General features: G+C 44.0%; 1 protein-coding gene across 1 annotated transcript in view; it reads right to left on the bottom strand.

The window, feature by feature from the left end:
* Nucleotides 1–15,652, bottom strand: part of SATB2 (SATB homeobox 2) — a 132,039-nt gene that overhangs the window by 22,858 nt on the left and 93,529 nt on the right. The window contains 2 exon segments of the mRNA XM_035569741.2: nt 3,054–3,251; nt 14,181–14,336. Of these exon segments, the coding sequence (XP_035425634.1) occupies nt 3,054–3,251; nt 14,181–14,336 (354 nt within the window).

Below are 15,652 nucleotides of genomic sequence, written 5' to 3'. Positions count from 1 at the left end.
CATAGTTTGAGGAGCAGGAGATTCAAGCATCAGGCTCAAATTACTGCACACATGTCAAATCCTTCAGAACAGAAAGAAGAAGGTGGGCAGAGGGAGAAAGCAGAGGTAAGAGACTCCTGCCTGCTTCAGTGGTACAGCACTACACCTGCTGTTATTTACAGTGCTACTCAGGGCTTCTTCAAAGAACTGTCATCTTGACATCAAGGCTGCAGGTAAGGGCTTCATTTACAGTGCATTTTTCACTAGCAAAGTCTGCAAAGTGAAGTAGGTCAGTGACTGCAGCTCTTGGATGTTTCCACCCCCTGCTAAAATGCAGCCAGGCACCATGGCAGACGTTCTGCACCCGCCACTGCTTTGAGAAGGAAATGAGAGTTGCTTTCCCACTTGACGCTACAGAGGGAATTTTAGACAGGCAGAATGTAATTATTCAGCCTGGAGTTTGGCCAGGAGTTGAGCCCAAGACCCCTACCCTTATGCAAAGTGTAACAAAATCTCCACTGACTCTAAGTGTGAGGACCTCAGTTTTACGTCTCTTGCTGCTGTCATAGATTTTTCATGGCTAATTACCTAATAGTGACCCTTGCAGCAAAGCCAAAAAACAAACCTTGCTGCCTGAAACAATTCAAGTCCCAGAGACTGAAAACTACACAAAAATTGCTTGGTCCGGGGTATCATTTGACAGTAGGGAGCAGGTGGACAGCAAGCCTCCTGTGTCTTGCACTGGTAGCACGCCATGCAGAAGCCTACTGGGGTTTTTGGATGGGCAAACATAGCTCTAAAATGCAGCACCCCCAAAACACAAGCCTACTGTATCAACCGTATATCAGGGTCTCTAGAGTTTTACTGTATGTAGGTTGCCAGCTGGTTCCATTTATTTTTCTTCATTTTTCATATTTTGACTATAATAAATAATTAATCCATGGCTTTGTAACTTGCTGACAAATACAAATGCATCACATTCCAACGCAGTGTAACGTGTCACTCAGAAGAGCCGACCTGCACTGCACAGAAAAGTGATGTGCAGAAGACTTTGGAAAGTAGGCTAATCATCAAGGTCACCAACAAGAGCTCAAGGAAACTTTTTCTTCAAACTGTCCCTTAGAGGATATTCCTACTTGGTGTGGGCACCAGAACTGGGTTAATTTGTTCAAAATCTACACAAGTCTACTCATCTTCCCACATGTTAGCTCAGCCCTTTACCCTTTTGTAGCTCCTTGCCTCCAAGATCTCACAAACTTTTGGGAACGTAGAAGCCAAAACTTGCAACATTAATTACTTACACCACTTCCTCTATTTTACCACTCTGAGAATCTGAGCCCCAAGAACCACATTTTTTTCTTCCAGGCAAAGACAGAACGGAGAGCAAGGAGGAAGTCAGTAGCAGAAGAGACAAAGGAGACTGAACTAGGCAATAATTAATCTGGGTGAGAAAAAGGTGTTTCAGAAGGGGCAGGGCTACAAGACAGAAACCCCACCACCACCACCTTTGGAAAAAGGTGATTAGATTGTTGGCAGCAGTACTAGCAGCAGCAGAACAAGAGCAGAGACAAAGAATAGAGGCTGAATGCCAAGGTTCACAGCAAGAGTAACAAAGCAGTGCAAGCTGTGATCAAACAGCAATGGGGAGAGTGAAGGTGGGAGAAGAAACTGTGAGATTATCAGAGAGAAACACAGTATGGATGACTGAGAATGGCCATGCAATGGGATCAGGCAAGTGGCACTGAGGCACAGTGACAATTCAAGAGGATGTTGTGCCACAGAAGGTGTCGCCTCAGATTTTTGGATTGAACAAACATGTCCCCTCTCAGTTGTCCAACCTCTGCCCATACAGTTCTCTTGAGCTTCATGAACTGTCACACATCCATCCTCCCTACATCCTCACTGTTGTCATTTATCAACCTTTTGTCCTCCTTCTACAGTAGCCTTTCTGTATGAAATGCCAAATCTGTGCTCTTCCGTAACACTCCTTTACTTTCTGCCCCATTCTCTGGAAGTACCACCAAAGAACGCTGGTGACCTAAATAATAGCTACATAAAACAAGCAGAAGAATAAAAAGCTTTTTCATAACTTGTAGCCACCATGCTGCTCCCAGAGCCAGCCCACCCAACCATCAACCTCTCTGGAAGGTTCCTCCCACTACTGGCTTGGTCCCTTCCTCCACTGTATGCTGGTCTCACTGACTTCATGACACTTGCCATCAGCTGGAAGATCTTTGCAGTAGAATACCACTGTTCATTTTAGTTAATTTTTAAAACAACACCTAACAGAGAGACTTCAGACTAAGAGCTGCTCTAGTGTTTGGTGCCATGACCAAAGTACAAGTAACACTTCACAATCTCTCTTTCCACCATGAAACCAGTAAACGTTTTAAATTATGGGATCACAAAAAATGCAAAGTGAAGAAAGGATCTCTTAAGTTTCCAAGTCCAGCTCTCACTTCAGACCACTCCTGAGCCTCTCTTGACCACCATGAGATGTTCAGTTTTGTGATATCCCTCAGTAGTTATTAGGGATGTACATAAGGTTGATACAGAAACTATAGAGGAACTATGGCTGCTGTTGCCTGTTGGTCACAGTCAGAAAGCAGGCATCAGGGGTGCTCATGTTCTGTGAGAAGGAACAGCTGACAAAACCCCACTCCTATTCTCCCTAACTGAACGCTTCTCATGCTACTGCTGAGGAACGTATTTGTACTCCTCCAAATGTTGGCAGCTTTAGGCAACTAAATTGTTTCAGCCACAACACAACTACTGACACTAAGGGAGCTCCAAAATATCGCTACCACTAACCTTAACGTTGTTGCTGGCATAGACTGTCACATACCCTTTCTTGAGCCACCAACATGACCGTGCACACACTCTCAACACACGTGCTGCAATATACACAGTGAGCTCAGGACTTGAGAACTGTGGCTTGCATGCAGTTCTACAGACAGATGAAAATCAGTGTGTCTCAACCCACATATCAGAGGGAAGCTGGAAACAGTTGCTTCTCTCTACTCCTGACAGCTGTTCCCCACAAAAACTCCTTGAGAGGATGTTAGCACTCTGACCTGCACGGGCTCAGGAGTGAGCTGGACAACATGCTGCATACGCTCGCTGTGGTGATGTCTGGACTCCTCCTCATAGATCACATCCCTCTCATGCTGAGGAAGGTTCAAGAAGCGGCGAATGGTGCAGAGGTTCTCCCAGAGGGTGCGGTTTTCTGGACTTGGGTTTTCTTTCCAGCGAAGTAGCTCACACAGCCAGCCCTGCAACAGGAGGGTCAGCACAGTTAACTCACTGAGCACTGAGGAACCAGATGTGAGTGGAACGTCAGCTAGGCTTAAAGCTCTGTGCTGCAAGTTTTACTGTTCAGATCTCACACAGAAACCTCCCCTATCCTCAGCCGCCCTTTGGTCTTAACAAATGCAGGATATATTAAACTTTCTACAATGTAAAGAAACATTCAAAGAAACAACCAGCAGAGTTTAACAGGAACTGGGAAGCACAGTATCTTGCCTGCTGTCATAATATCACCCCACGTACAGAATGCTAAAATATGTTTTTTTTTTTCCTTTAAAACCCAGGGTTGAAATAAAGGTGCATCTCTACTTCTTCCATTTCAGAGTCCCTTTATGTCATCATCTGAGCATGAGCATGGGAGATGTAACCCCTGACACTTGGCTAACAATCCTCATGCAAAGGGTTGCAGCTGCAGGACCAGGAATTCAACCACCCCTGAAAGTGTTTGAAAGAAGACATTATCAAGTAAAGCCCTTTGATCCACTGTTGCTATATGCGACTCCCCCACCTCTGAACCCCACTAAAACTTGACAGCTTTAAATAATCAAATAATGGCCACTTAATATAGAAGATTCAGCCTCACAGGAAGGGAATCCTCTAGTATTAACAGGAAAGAAGCAAACAGGGCCCTCCAGAAGTTACTATATAAATCAAGAGAGACATTATGTGGAGATAATTCTAAAGCCAGCTACCAATCCTAATAATTGAGCTTAATCCTGCTACATTGCTTTATAGTTAGTTTGGAATGCCATCAAAAAGTTAACACTGTACTCTCCAGAGGGGCTGAGAGCTCAGATCACCACAGCAGGAAGCACCAGCACTTCAGGAAAAGGAAACCACCCTAAAAACAAAGCCAGGCAGAGAGCAAAATGACAGTAGCAGTAAGGTGAGAACAGCCCCACATGTGTTGAGCATGAGTGGTGGTGACCTGGGCTCCCCAGCAGTTACCCAGGGACAGGAGCTGTTGCTGCACCTGCGAGGGGGAAGCAGCCAGCCCATCCTGCCTGCTGGCAGCCGGTGCCACTTGGAGCTGGGGACAGCAATCCCTCTCCTGTGCCTGTGTGCAAGGAGATGCAATGCAAATGACAGAAAATGAGAAGATAATGCTGAGGATGCTGTCAACGCGCCTTACTGACTCCTGTCAAAATATTTTACCTAGTAGCTCTATAACCCATCATTTTCGAGCTGCAACTCAGCATTTTGACACCATTTTGACAGGCACCTTACAATACCTAAAAGATAACTTGATCAATGTTAAAATTGTACAGTACAAGAAGTAGCCAATACTATGTTTTTCCAAACACCAATGAGAGCAATCTGAACAGACAGGTTCATTACAGGCTTATGCGGTGTTTTTTTGGTACTGCTTTTTTGTATCACAACTTGTAAGCCATTGACAACTTCTAACATGCACTATAAGCCCCATATATAATATCATAAGCTGTTGTTTGTCTCACTCTCCACTGTGTCTTCTGCCTTCAGCCCCCCAAAAAAGGCAAGATTTGATTATCTCCGCTGCATCAGCCAAGACAGCAACACCAGCTGTTCTCATTGTGCAGCCTCTTCCTCGCGGCCTACATGTTAATAACCTGATCATTCCATTTTCTCCTTCAACTGCCGGCTGCAACACAGCGAAGAGACAAAAACCCAGGCCCATCTGCAGCAGCTGTAGGCACTGAACTGTGAAGCCACTAGGGATTTATAAACTAATCTGTAACACAACACTGCCTTGTTTTTACAAGTGAGAGGCCACATTTGTGCAGACCTGATCTTTTCTTGCAATAAACTAGGAGGGCTGGGGGGATGGGGTGGGGGGCAAGGATGAAAACAAGATATCTAATCATTTACTTAGGGAAAAAATCTATATTTTTCAAAGTATTTTGACTGGTATTTGGGTAATCTCTCAGCCAGATGATGTCCGCAACTTAATTCGGTTTGACCCTTGCCCTCAGTTCTCCTCAATCCCCTTTCTCCACTTGGAAATTCCCCAAAACTTTCTTTTAGAGAAAAGATGAGAAAAATCTCCCAGCTCCACTGTATGTTTGCAGGGGTTTCTCCATACAAAGGAAATATTTTTTGAGATGGAAAATAAACCATCTGTGGAAAAAATAAGCTCCTGTTTCTCCCTGCTTTTCAGTGATCTGAGGAAGTCTCCAACCAAACCCTTTCAGATGTTTCAAGCAGGTATGTTTAACATCTCCTGAGGGATGCCGCAGCACAGAGACCAATCATTTAACAGCAAATAAAAACAACACCCCCGCATCTGGTGGAGCAGCACCCAGCGCAGGGCAGGCCTGCGGGAGGATGGCTCCGGGTCTCTCCCGAGGGCTGAGGGGCACCTGGATCTGGCAGAGCCCAGGAACAGCTCGGCCGGGCCACCTCTGCTTCCCAAAGCTGGCCCAGCTAGCCCAACAGCGACGGCTGCATTTTGATTTATCTGTCCCGTTATAATCAGCACTCATTACAATCACTTAGAGAAACACTACAGGCCTCATTATGGACTACGCACTCGCTGCCATTAGTCTTTAAGAAGGGTAGTGCTCAATTTGCCTGGCAACATGCGAGGTCCTGACCTTGGAGCTATTAGGGAAAAGATTAGACTGCAGTGTGACCATGTGTGCAGACATGAGCAAACCAAATTAATTTCTGGCACAGGGAAGCACCAGGCAAAGACCCTGTCATCCTGAGGACACCTGAGAACTTCTCAATTCCCCAAAGGAGATAAGCTAATGGCACGTTTAAAGGAGCCTGGTTCTGAAGGTGAAGCACATCCATGGTATTTAGAGAGATATTAATCCAGTTTCCCCACAAAGTATTTGCTTGGCTGATCAGATTAAGGGATCTAGCCTTCAACAGCACACCCCCACCACAGCAGGCCCCAAGAAATCTGTGATACTTCACAGCCTCAGACATATTGCACCATGTGTACCCAGCTGCTACAATAATTAGCTTATGAATGTATCAGCTGGTTCTGTGATTTTTATAAATAATAACTAACCTACAGAGCAGAAAGATTTTCATGAGCCTAATATTAGCAAGAAATTGCAAGGTGCATCTAACTCTGAATTGTCATTGTGCTAAATGCCCTGTCTCCTCTCACATTTTGCGTGACTGGATCTCCCCCAATGCCATTTATAAATATTTATTTTTGAATCAGCAATGGCAATGTATTTGTGGCAGCTTTCTTCACAACAGCTATCATTCACTCACCCCCACACATACACATGCGTGCCCACCGTGTGCATGTGTACGCTTATCTGCATCAAATCTGGCCTTTCACTGCTCTTTTCCTACCCTTCCCTTTATTTATTCGAGCATCCATTCTCTCACCCATCCGTTCAAGACCTTATCTACCCATCTACGGGGCCACTTATTAGGCAATAGCTAGGGCTAGTGTGCGAGAAAACACAGCACTGCAGCTTACTCACACATTCTTTATGACTGCAAGTAACTGTCTTCCCCATGTACAGATGAAAAGTCTGCATTGGATTTTTTTATTTATTTAAATAATCTTAGCACGCCATCCAAGAAAGTTTTACAGTACCAGGCAAAAAAAAAAGTGTAAATGTCAAATAAAACAGTGACAGATGACAGTATTCTCTATTGAATAGCACCGTTTCTTCGTGCATGTTCAATGAGAACTCATGAATTATTAATATGCAAATCTCCTTTTTCTGTTAAAAAAATCAACTTGGGATTTTTTGGTTGCATTTTTTTTTCTTTTATTTATTTCTTTGGGTCTGTGTATGTTACACAGAGCTTTCCAGGAGAATTATTTCGTTTAAGAAATGCTAACATACAGAAATTCTTGGAGCTACAGCCATTCACAGTGAATTTTCATCTATAGCTGCATTTATTGGTACAAAGAAGGAAAAGTGAAGAATGACACGGTATCTCGCCACCTTTTCCCTCACTCATCCGCAACATCTGAACTCATTTCATTACAAGTAAATCCAACTTCTGTGAACATATTCTAAAAATCTAACAAATAACACATCCTTCCCCAGAGCCGTGATACACTGTGTTTCTGATCCTGCCTCACCTGCACATCGCAAGCCTCACTCCACAGCACAACCAGCCCCCTCGAATGCCACAGAGTTACCAGGAGAGTTTCAGATGTCAGCCTGAATATGGGTGGCAGAACCTGGCCCTTAATGTCGGCTTCTAAGGTTCTTAAATGGGAATGTCTTCCATTACAAATAAGAAGAGGAAAAACAGTACAATTAAAGGACGCTTTTGGCTCTACAGTCAGGCACACCCAGTACTTGTGGTTACAAGGAATTCTGCTCAGAACTTCCTTCATTTCACCCCAAAACTTGTGGAGGCATCAAGAATCCAGCCCAATTTAGATCGTTAAAGAGAACTGCAGAGAAGTGCTGGCCTCTATTTTTGTTGTTCTCATGAGACAAGATAAACATTTTCTAAGCATTTTATTTGATAAAACAAATAATATCATATTAATGTCCTATTTTTAACCTCTCTCTCTGTCTCCTAATCAAATACATTTTCACATAGCTAAGCAAACAACAACAAAAATCTGCAGGAAGCCAGCCATTCCCATTGTGCTTTTATGCTGTTAAAGAAACAGTGTGCTTACTACACCAAGGCATTAGCCTTGGCACACTCAAACCCCCTTGAGGGACAGTTAGCTGGTGCAGCAATCACAGACATATTCTCTGTCACTTATCCCTGAGCCCTTTTTAGCAGCTTGACCCTTTCACTTTTGCTCAGCTTACCCTAGAGCAGGGGAGGCTGCTCCAGCAGCCAGAGCTACCAGGCTGCATCAAGGTCAGGTTTTCCAGTGTTCAAAGAAGGTAGGCACAAATATCCTAACTTCCCTAGCTGTTTCCTTGATTCAACTCAGAATCAACCAAGGACCACATTTCTGATCAAAGGACAAGAAAGCATGTGGGAAAAGTTTGGGCTAAGTTATGCTGGGGCTACAGGTCAGTACTCAGGCTTCTAGCAGCATCTCTACCAAAAGCCACTGCAGAAAGAAGCAGCTGGGTGTCTGTGGTGGCTTACCCACAAGCAGCTCGTCTCCTTGACCTGGACTGCAAGACACTTCCAGCCTGGTTAAAACTGTAACTGAACTTACCTTGTGCTTCCCTGCATTGAAATTAATAATAATAATACAGTTAGCTTTCAGTGCTGACATTTTCTAGGGTCTCCAGCGAAAGCATGAATAGGCAAATAAAGAGTTTTTAGTAAGAGTGATTCAGGAATAAATCTCAAAAATAAATGTAAAAGGCCATTTCCTCACCCACACCATCAGTGCAGAAAATGTCAACATATGTGACAAAAGGAAAAAAAGCAGCAATGATTGACACAAGTCTTGAAAGACCAGGAAACAAATGATGTGCTACCCAGAGAAAGCTCCCCTTCTACATGGGATCACAGGGAGTCCTCTCAAACTTTCCCAGCCTCTCTTCCTTCTGATCAGTTTGGGACTCTGCAGTGCGAAATGAGCCAGATAATATTCATCTCTTGTTCCTTAGTCGCCAAACTCTCTTTCCATGAATCCAATAAGTGTCTATTAAAATAAATAAACCCCCTAATGATTCAAGATAACCCAATCAAGAAAACTGAAATGGATAAAAAACTAACTGTAATGGAGAGTTCTGTCATGGCTTCAATGAATTCTTGATGAGGGCCAGGGGAGGGGGACTAAACCTGAGAAGCTTTACTGGGAGTATTTTGGTACAGTTCAAGGTTAATCGCTTGATAGCCTGAGTTTTCTGAAACAGTCAGCACTTTTTCTCCTCCAAAAATTTAAGGCAAAATGCAAAAGCACTGGCAAAAGCCCCAATTCCATTATGGCTAGTTTCTCAATAGCCCTATAAAACACGAAAAAATACAAAAAATGAATGAAGTACATGAATCCTGGCACGTCTTAGATGGAAACACCAAGTCTGCTTACATCTCTTAGCCTCAGAAGGAAGGATGCTGTGCACTGAGAATGTTTCCTGCATGCCAAATTCAAACCAGCTCCCCTCCACGCTGGAGAGGCAGTGCAGGCTCATGGTTCAGGCAAGCAGCCTGCCACCAGCACCCAAGTCTGCCAAAGACTTCCTGAGCAAAACCCCAGCTCCACAGCTGCCCCTGCCTCACTCATTTGCTGAGAGAGGTGCTGCTGCAGATGCAGGTCAGCTAATGTCAAAGGTACTTAAGAGAAATTTTAAGCTTAGTTAAGGAGAGAAATGTCTTTCTATATTTCCTGCATATGTAAGAAGAACAAAATATCAGTACAACAGATAACCTCCAGCTGTAGAGATTCACAAGCACCATAAAGGCACTGAGATGCTACAGCAGGAAGAAAGGCCATATATACGTACATTATATGCACTATGCACCTTCACAACCAGCTGTGTTCTCTAGCTGTTGTTCCTCATCACTGGAATCTAATTAGTTTAAGGGCACAGAAAATACCTATTCTAAGCTAAAAGGGGAGAGAAGGTATCCCATCATAAGAAATAAGGGAACATAAATTGTGAAGGAAAGACAGTGAAGGACAAAACCTGCCTGAGGGTGACTGCTCATCCCTCTCACAGTACCTCTGCTTTCTTCTCGGAGCAGGGGCAGTGTGACAATGGCCATGGCACTGACAACCATGTAAAGTGGGCTCCCAATGCGGAGCTAACACCTGTCCTTGGTCAGAGAGCAGGCTCCCAGACAATCCTTGCGATGTGGCAGGGATCGCATAAGGAAAAGTCAGGGAAATTGACACAATGATTTCTATCCACAGCCCTGCACTTCTCTGAATGTGAAGGGACTCAACTGAAGGGCTTTCCTGCCCTAACCCTCACCCTTTGCTTGTTTCCTTTGTTTGTTCATTTTTAAACGAGGCAAAGACATGACCCAGAGACTGAGCTTTGCCAGCTTAATGTTCTTTCAAATGTTGTTCAGAGAGAGTTCTCTCTTGCTTTACTGTGCTGTAACTGAAAAAAATTCCAGTCCCTTGGGGAAGAATTTGTGTTTCAAGGGTTTGCTTTTTGTTTTCACTGGACTGGTGATGCTGGAGGTCAAACCCTCCCATCTACCCTAGCCTGGGGCAGATGCCCAGCAGCCTGAGCCTCTCTTCTTCAGGCTGCTCCAGCCTGATTAAGGAAAAACTCTTGCCCTGGGAGAACTGTGGGAAGTTTGGCCTCCTATGTTCATACAATTTTTGCTCTCCCTCAGACTGTCAGCAAGCGGTCCAGTTACCTATGCCCACTATTTATTTTGATAGTGACTGTTTATTATGAACAGAACTATATTCCTGAACTTGTTTCACATAGCCTAAGAAAAAAACGTCTTCTGAGCACAACACAGCCACTGCTAGGACTCCCACTAGCAGAGGTCAGAGGAGTGACAGTGCTGCACAGAAGCACTGGCACAAGGTCTTGGGGGAAAAGGTTTTCCCCAAAGTGGACCTGTAGAGAAGCTGCAGAACTGGACATGGAAACCAGCTTTCCTGACAGTTCAAACCTGCAGCATTGCTAGGTCAAAGTCTCTACCTGTCCCACTGCTCCATTCTGGAGACATGCAGGCCACCCAAACCTCTTTGAAAAGGCATGCTGGAAACTCCCCGTGAATTAAATATAACCAGGAGATTCTGAAGTGCAGATTGGAGGCTAAATCCTGGTATTCCTGCCACATTCAGAAACACTCCCAATGTGATAAAACAAGTCTCAGATTTAGTCATTTAAAGGACAAAACGCACTAGCAGGCAGCATCCCCAGAGAAATACGCTGTCCAGGGGGTACATCACTAACAGCTGGCAACTAAAATAGGATGACACTTTTGGAGGCCGAGTTTGGAGGGCACTGAGCACCTCAGCTCCTGCTGCCTTCAGAAGGACAAAGGAATGCATAGCACTTCACAAACAAGACAAAAATATCTAGATATGTTGCAAGGAATAAAATGTGTATTAATGGAAATGTGACAAGTCAATGTCTAAAATAAATGGCTTGAGATCTTTATGAATCCATACTACCGCAGTACTTCTGTGAGGTCCTGTTCCTTGCATTTATGTTGCCCTGTGAGCTCCACAATTTGTATTCTCAGTTTCTACCAGCTGCCCTTCCCTTTACTTGCTGAACTGATAATCTGCCATGACGTAAGACTAAAGATGGCTACTTTTTAAATTAGAGGTCAATTAACTCCACTAGTAGATGATGCCACTTGCAATAACTGTTCTCAGTGGGTACCACTCTTCCTGTACAAAGACAGAAGATGAAATGAGGCCTCCATTGGCTCTGGATGCTCTCTCGGGTACATGACATACAGCCCTGCATATAAAATGTCAAAACAGCCCTGTCGGAGATTCACTGGCTGCTAAAACTGTGAAGATTGCACAGCACCGTGGATTGCTGTTGACAGAACAGCAGCGCCCAACATAACACATGCCTTGTTAGCAAACTGGAAGCCTCTCAGTAGTCTGGGGTGAGGGAATAATAGAAGAAGCCAATGCAATGCAAGCCAGGCCTGCGGAGAACAGCAAGTGAACGAACCTTGGAGGAAAGTCCAAGCAAACCCTCAGAGTAGCTCTTTTTTCCCCTCTTTCAAACTCTCTTTCTTCTGTAAACACGGGCAGTTTTCAATGAGCACTTCCCACCGCATAACTCAGCTGCTGAAACCAGAAGAGCCTGCAACTGGCACAACAGGCCTGTACGAAGCAATGGGAAAGCCCCACTGTTAATTTTTAGGCAAGCTAGACCTAAGGTGACACTGACCACCCCACTGTGCCACCACGCACCCCTCTGCGATCAACTGTGTCTTTACTTTTGGCATTCCCCCGGCCATGGGGCACTCCAGCCAGCTGTGGGATACCACAGGCACACCCAACCAGGCTGGGGGGTGGGCGCGCAGGTGGGCTTTGGGCAGGGGAGACAGTGTATTGCTATGGTTTGTGACTACAGCTTCTCTGTCCCTGCCTTCCAGTGCCCTCACAAACCACTTTCATGCTCCAGCAGAGAGCTATGACATCTCACCATGGCAAATGCTGGGTCATCCCAGGGAGCCAGTATTGCTTTGGCAGGGCTGTGAAACAAAGGAAACATTAGCCTGAGAAACGCTTCTTCATTCGCCTCTGCTGAAGAAACAAAACCTTTATGGGCAGTGACTTTGCTTTAAACAATAACATTTGTGGATCCTGTTCTTAACCTTCTGCATCTGGCTTTCAAAATCTGCCCTGTTCTTTTTTCACGTGAAAGACTATGGTGCTTATTTTTGTTTTGGTGCTGGTGTGCAACGCTGCCAGAGAAGCTCACTCAAGCTGGCACAGACTGAAGCCGGTGAGCCACCCAAATTATTGTTGGGTGGTTCAGTCCCACTCTATTTCAAGAAGCCTCTGGGTATAATGACAGGAAGTTTGCAGGCAATTTTAAGCCAAACCTCAGAGAAGCTGGCATTCAGTCTGTGTTACACACTCCTTATTAAAAGCTGTCCAGTCTGGATTCTGGGTGGAACTTTGATATCTGCATGGAGTAAAGAATAAGGGGCACGTTTGCAAAATCAATTGTGCAGTTTTTATATTTACTGCACGTTTACCACATATGTCATTTATTACACAGTGGAAAACCGTTAAATGCACAGTAGTTGTGCCAAGTGGCATTATGCTTTTAACAGCTTTATTCGTTTAACAGCTCCAGTTCTCATTATATTTTGCCATGTGGTACATGAGATTTTTATGCATTTAACAGTTAAAGAGGGTTCCATGGTATTTTCCTTTTATGTATTTAATACTGTGCCTGGATTTTGTTGGGGGGCAGAGGGGTTGTGGACTGTAATCCCTGTACCCTGACAAGAGAAAGCAAGAGGGAAAAAAAAAAAAAAAAAAGATTAAATGAGGAAGGAAAAATGGATCAGACCTCCATGTGCCAGGGTGCAAATACCTGTAACAAGGACAAGGCTCTTCCCTGTGCTTTGGTAGCCTTTGATGCTTTGCTTATATGCCTTTCAACTTCTTATTTTATATCAACTTCAATCACTACAATATTGTTTTCCTGCACAGAGGGAAAAAATGTATTTAGCAGAGCGCATGCATCTGGATATTTCTATCCTCTCACAGACACATTTGTGCATTTTTGTGTGCATATTGATGCCCTCTCCTAGCACAACTGAGTAATTTTATCCAGGATCATAAACAGCTCTTTTCACACAGAGTAAACAATTCCTTCCAATGGTCTCCAATCCATTTGCTGCCCTTCCTATAAAAAGTCTGTCCTCCTTTCTACATAATCCCCTATTGTATATTATATTTTTTTAAACAGTTGGATGAAATTTTTAAATTAATGGATTCTCTTCAACAATTTCACCCCAGAGTAGGTTTACCCACATGTATTTTTTACACCCAAAGTGAAACTTAATCTAGGAGAATACACTGCAGTGCCCTCTCATCCTTTTTTGTAAAAACAATTGTATCTGATGTGAACTATTCACATGGCGATACCGTATGCAGCACATACAACAAGAGGGGAAAAAAAAAAGGAAACACCTGCCTAATATGCAGTTTCCCACTGCCTTCCTTCAGTTAATTACTTAAGAAAACAGTTTCTTTACCTGTCAAATGAGAAGGATACCGTTATTTTGGAAGGTCCTTGTCCCACTAATAGAGGTGTAAGTTATATACCACAAGAGGGAAAAGACATATGCGTTTCTACAAAAGGAGGGAAAAAGCCTGGCTGTAAGCTGGTCCTTTTCCCAGCCTATTTTAAAAGGGAAAAGGAAACCACTTAGGCAGGCAAACGCCAAAAAAAGACAGGTTCCCCAGAGATGAAGATTATTATTATTGTATGAACAGATGTATTTTTACTGGTGGGAGGAGGATATGGGTCTAGTTTCAACCCCAAAGTTTGCTTTAAAAACAAAACCCCCAAAAGCCCCACAACAACGAAATCCCCTCTACCACTCACCTGACTTTTATTGGCAGCCACTTTGGCAAACAGAGCTTGAGATACCTTGGCCCTTTTCATCTCCTGTTGGATCTCGTCATAAATGGCAGCTGTGATGTTGACGTTGGCGCCGTCCGCCTTAATGGGGAGGTCTGTTGTTGGTGTCGAGGTTTTGGCCTACCAAGAGACCATGAAAATAATAATTTAAAAAGTGCTGCTTTCAGCCCAGCCATCTGTGCAGAAATTATCAAAGGATTTCAGTCAGCTGATGCCAAACTGCATTAGTTACAGAGGGACACTTCCTGTCCGTTATTCTAATCAGGTTAATTGTGATTGGAAATAATTGCAGTGCATTCCTATAGGACATGCAAGGCCCTGTCAACTCTCCCCCTCTCCCTCTCCCAGCATGTTTATTGAACAGCTCAACAACACGATAGGTAGCTGGGGTGCTTGGCTGCAGGCAGTTGCTGAAGTTTTTGCTCTGCCAGCTAGCTGCTACAGCACAGACACCAGCCTCTACCTTCTTCCCCTCTCTCTAAAAGTGGCCTACACCTTGGAGGAAGAGCCAATTCTCCCAGAAAAAATGAGTAAATGGGTAGAGGTCTCTGTCTCTAAATAATAAATTATTACTCAATTTAATGCACTCCCTCAAGTCTCCCTCATCCTTTATTAAAACTATATGTATGTCATTTGAGTATGTATGGTTTCCCAGCCTTATCATCATTATGCTGGCCAGAAAGTCACCTAATTTCACCTAGGAAATCAGTGGAAATGAAAAAAAAATCATTTCATAAAGCTGGGCTTTGGCATGCCTTTGACATGCTGCTCTCATTCTCCTAAACTCATATTGAGATTTTGTGTATTCCACTGCACTCCTTTTAATTGAATGATTTCCCATCAGCTTCTGTGACAAATGAAGGACAATAAAGGATGCTGCCAGTACTTTCCCCAGGCTGGACTACCCCTACAAGGCTGCTATCAGTACAATTCTGCAGGATCCTACAAGATGTTTATTTTAAAGCCCCTTCACCATGGCCATCCTCAGATGATGGAGGCAGGCAAGGGAGTGAGGGCAGCACGATGCTTGCTGAACACTCGCACCAGCAGCCCCTTGGAGTGACAGATCTCATTTGCTTTCCTGAGGTCAAAGAGAAGGGATGCTGGGGCTGATCCCTGAACTCCTACATCTTTTAAGGGAAATATATAGGTTACTGACATAAAATCCCTGTTTTCTCCTGAGACATAAAGGTCTTAGGAAACAAACCAAGCTAAGTTGCCAAGCTCGTACATCCAGACATATCCAAATCTCCCATAAACTCTGGTGATGTTCAGATAGTTGGCCCGATTATAGATCTTTTCAGCTGGCTCCTGTTTTTGCACCAGAGTTGAAGGCTGCTAGAGTACATCTAACATTAATTTTTAACTAGGCAGACAAGCCCAAATGCCTATTTGTTAATGAGAAGGTTAACTAGGCAAAACCAAGCCTTCTGAAC

This window comes from Cygnus atratus, chromosome 6 (assembly GCF_013377495.2).
Source record: "Cygnus atratus isolate AKBS03 ecotype Queensland, Australia chromosome 6, CAtr_DNAZoo_HiC_assembly, whole genome shotgun sequence".
Classification (NCBI taxonomy): domain Eukaryota; kingdom Metazoa; phylum Chordata; class Aves; order Anseriformes; family Anatidae; genus Cygnus; species Cygnus atratus.
This window is presented reverse-complemented; position numbering and strand designations above follow the sequence as displayed.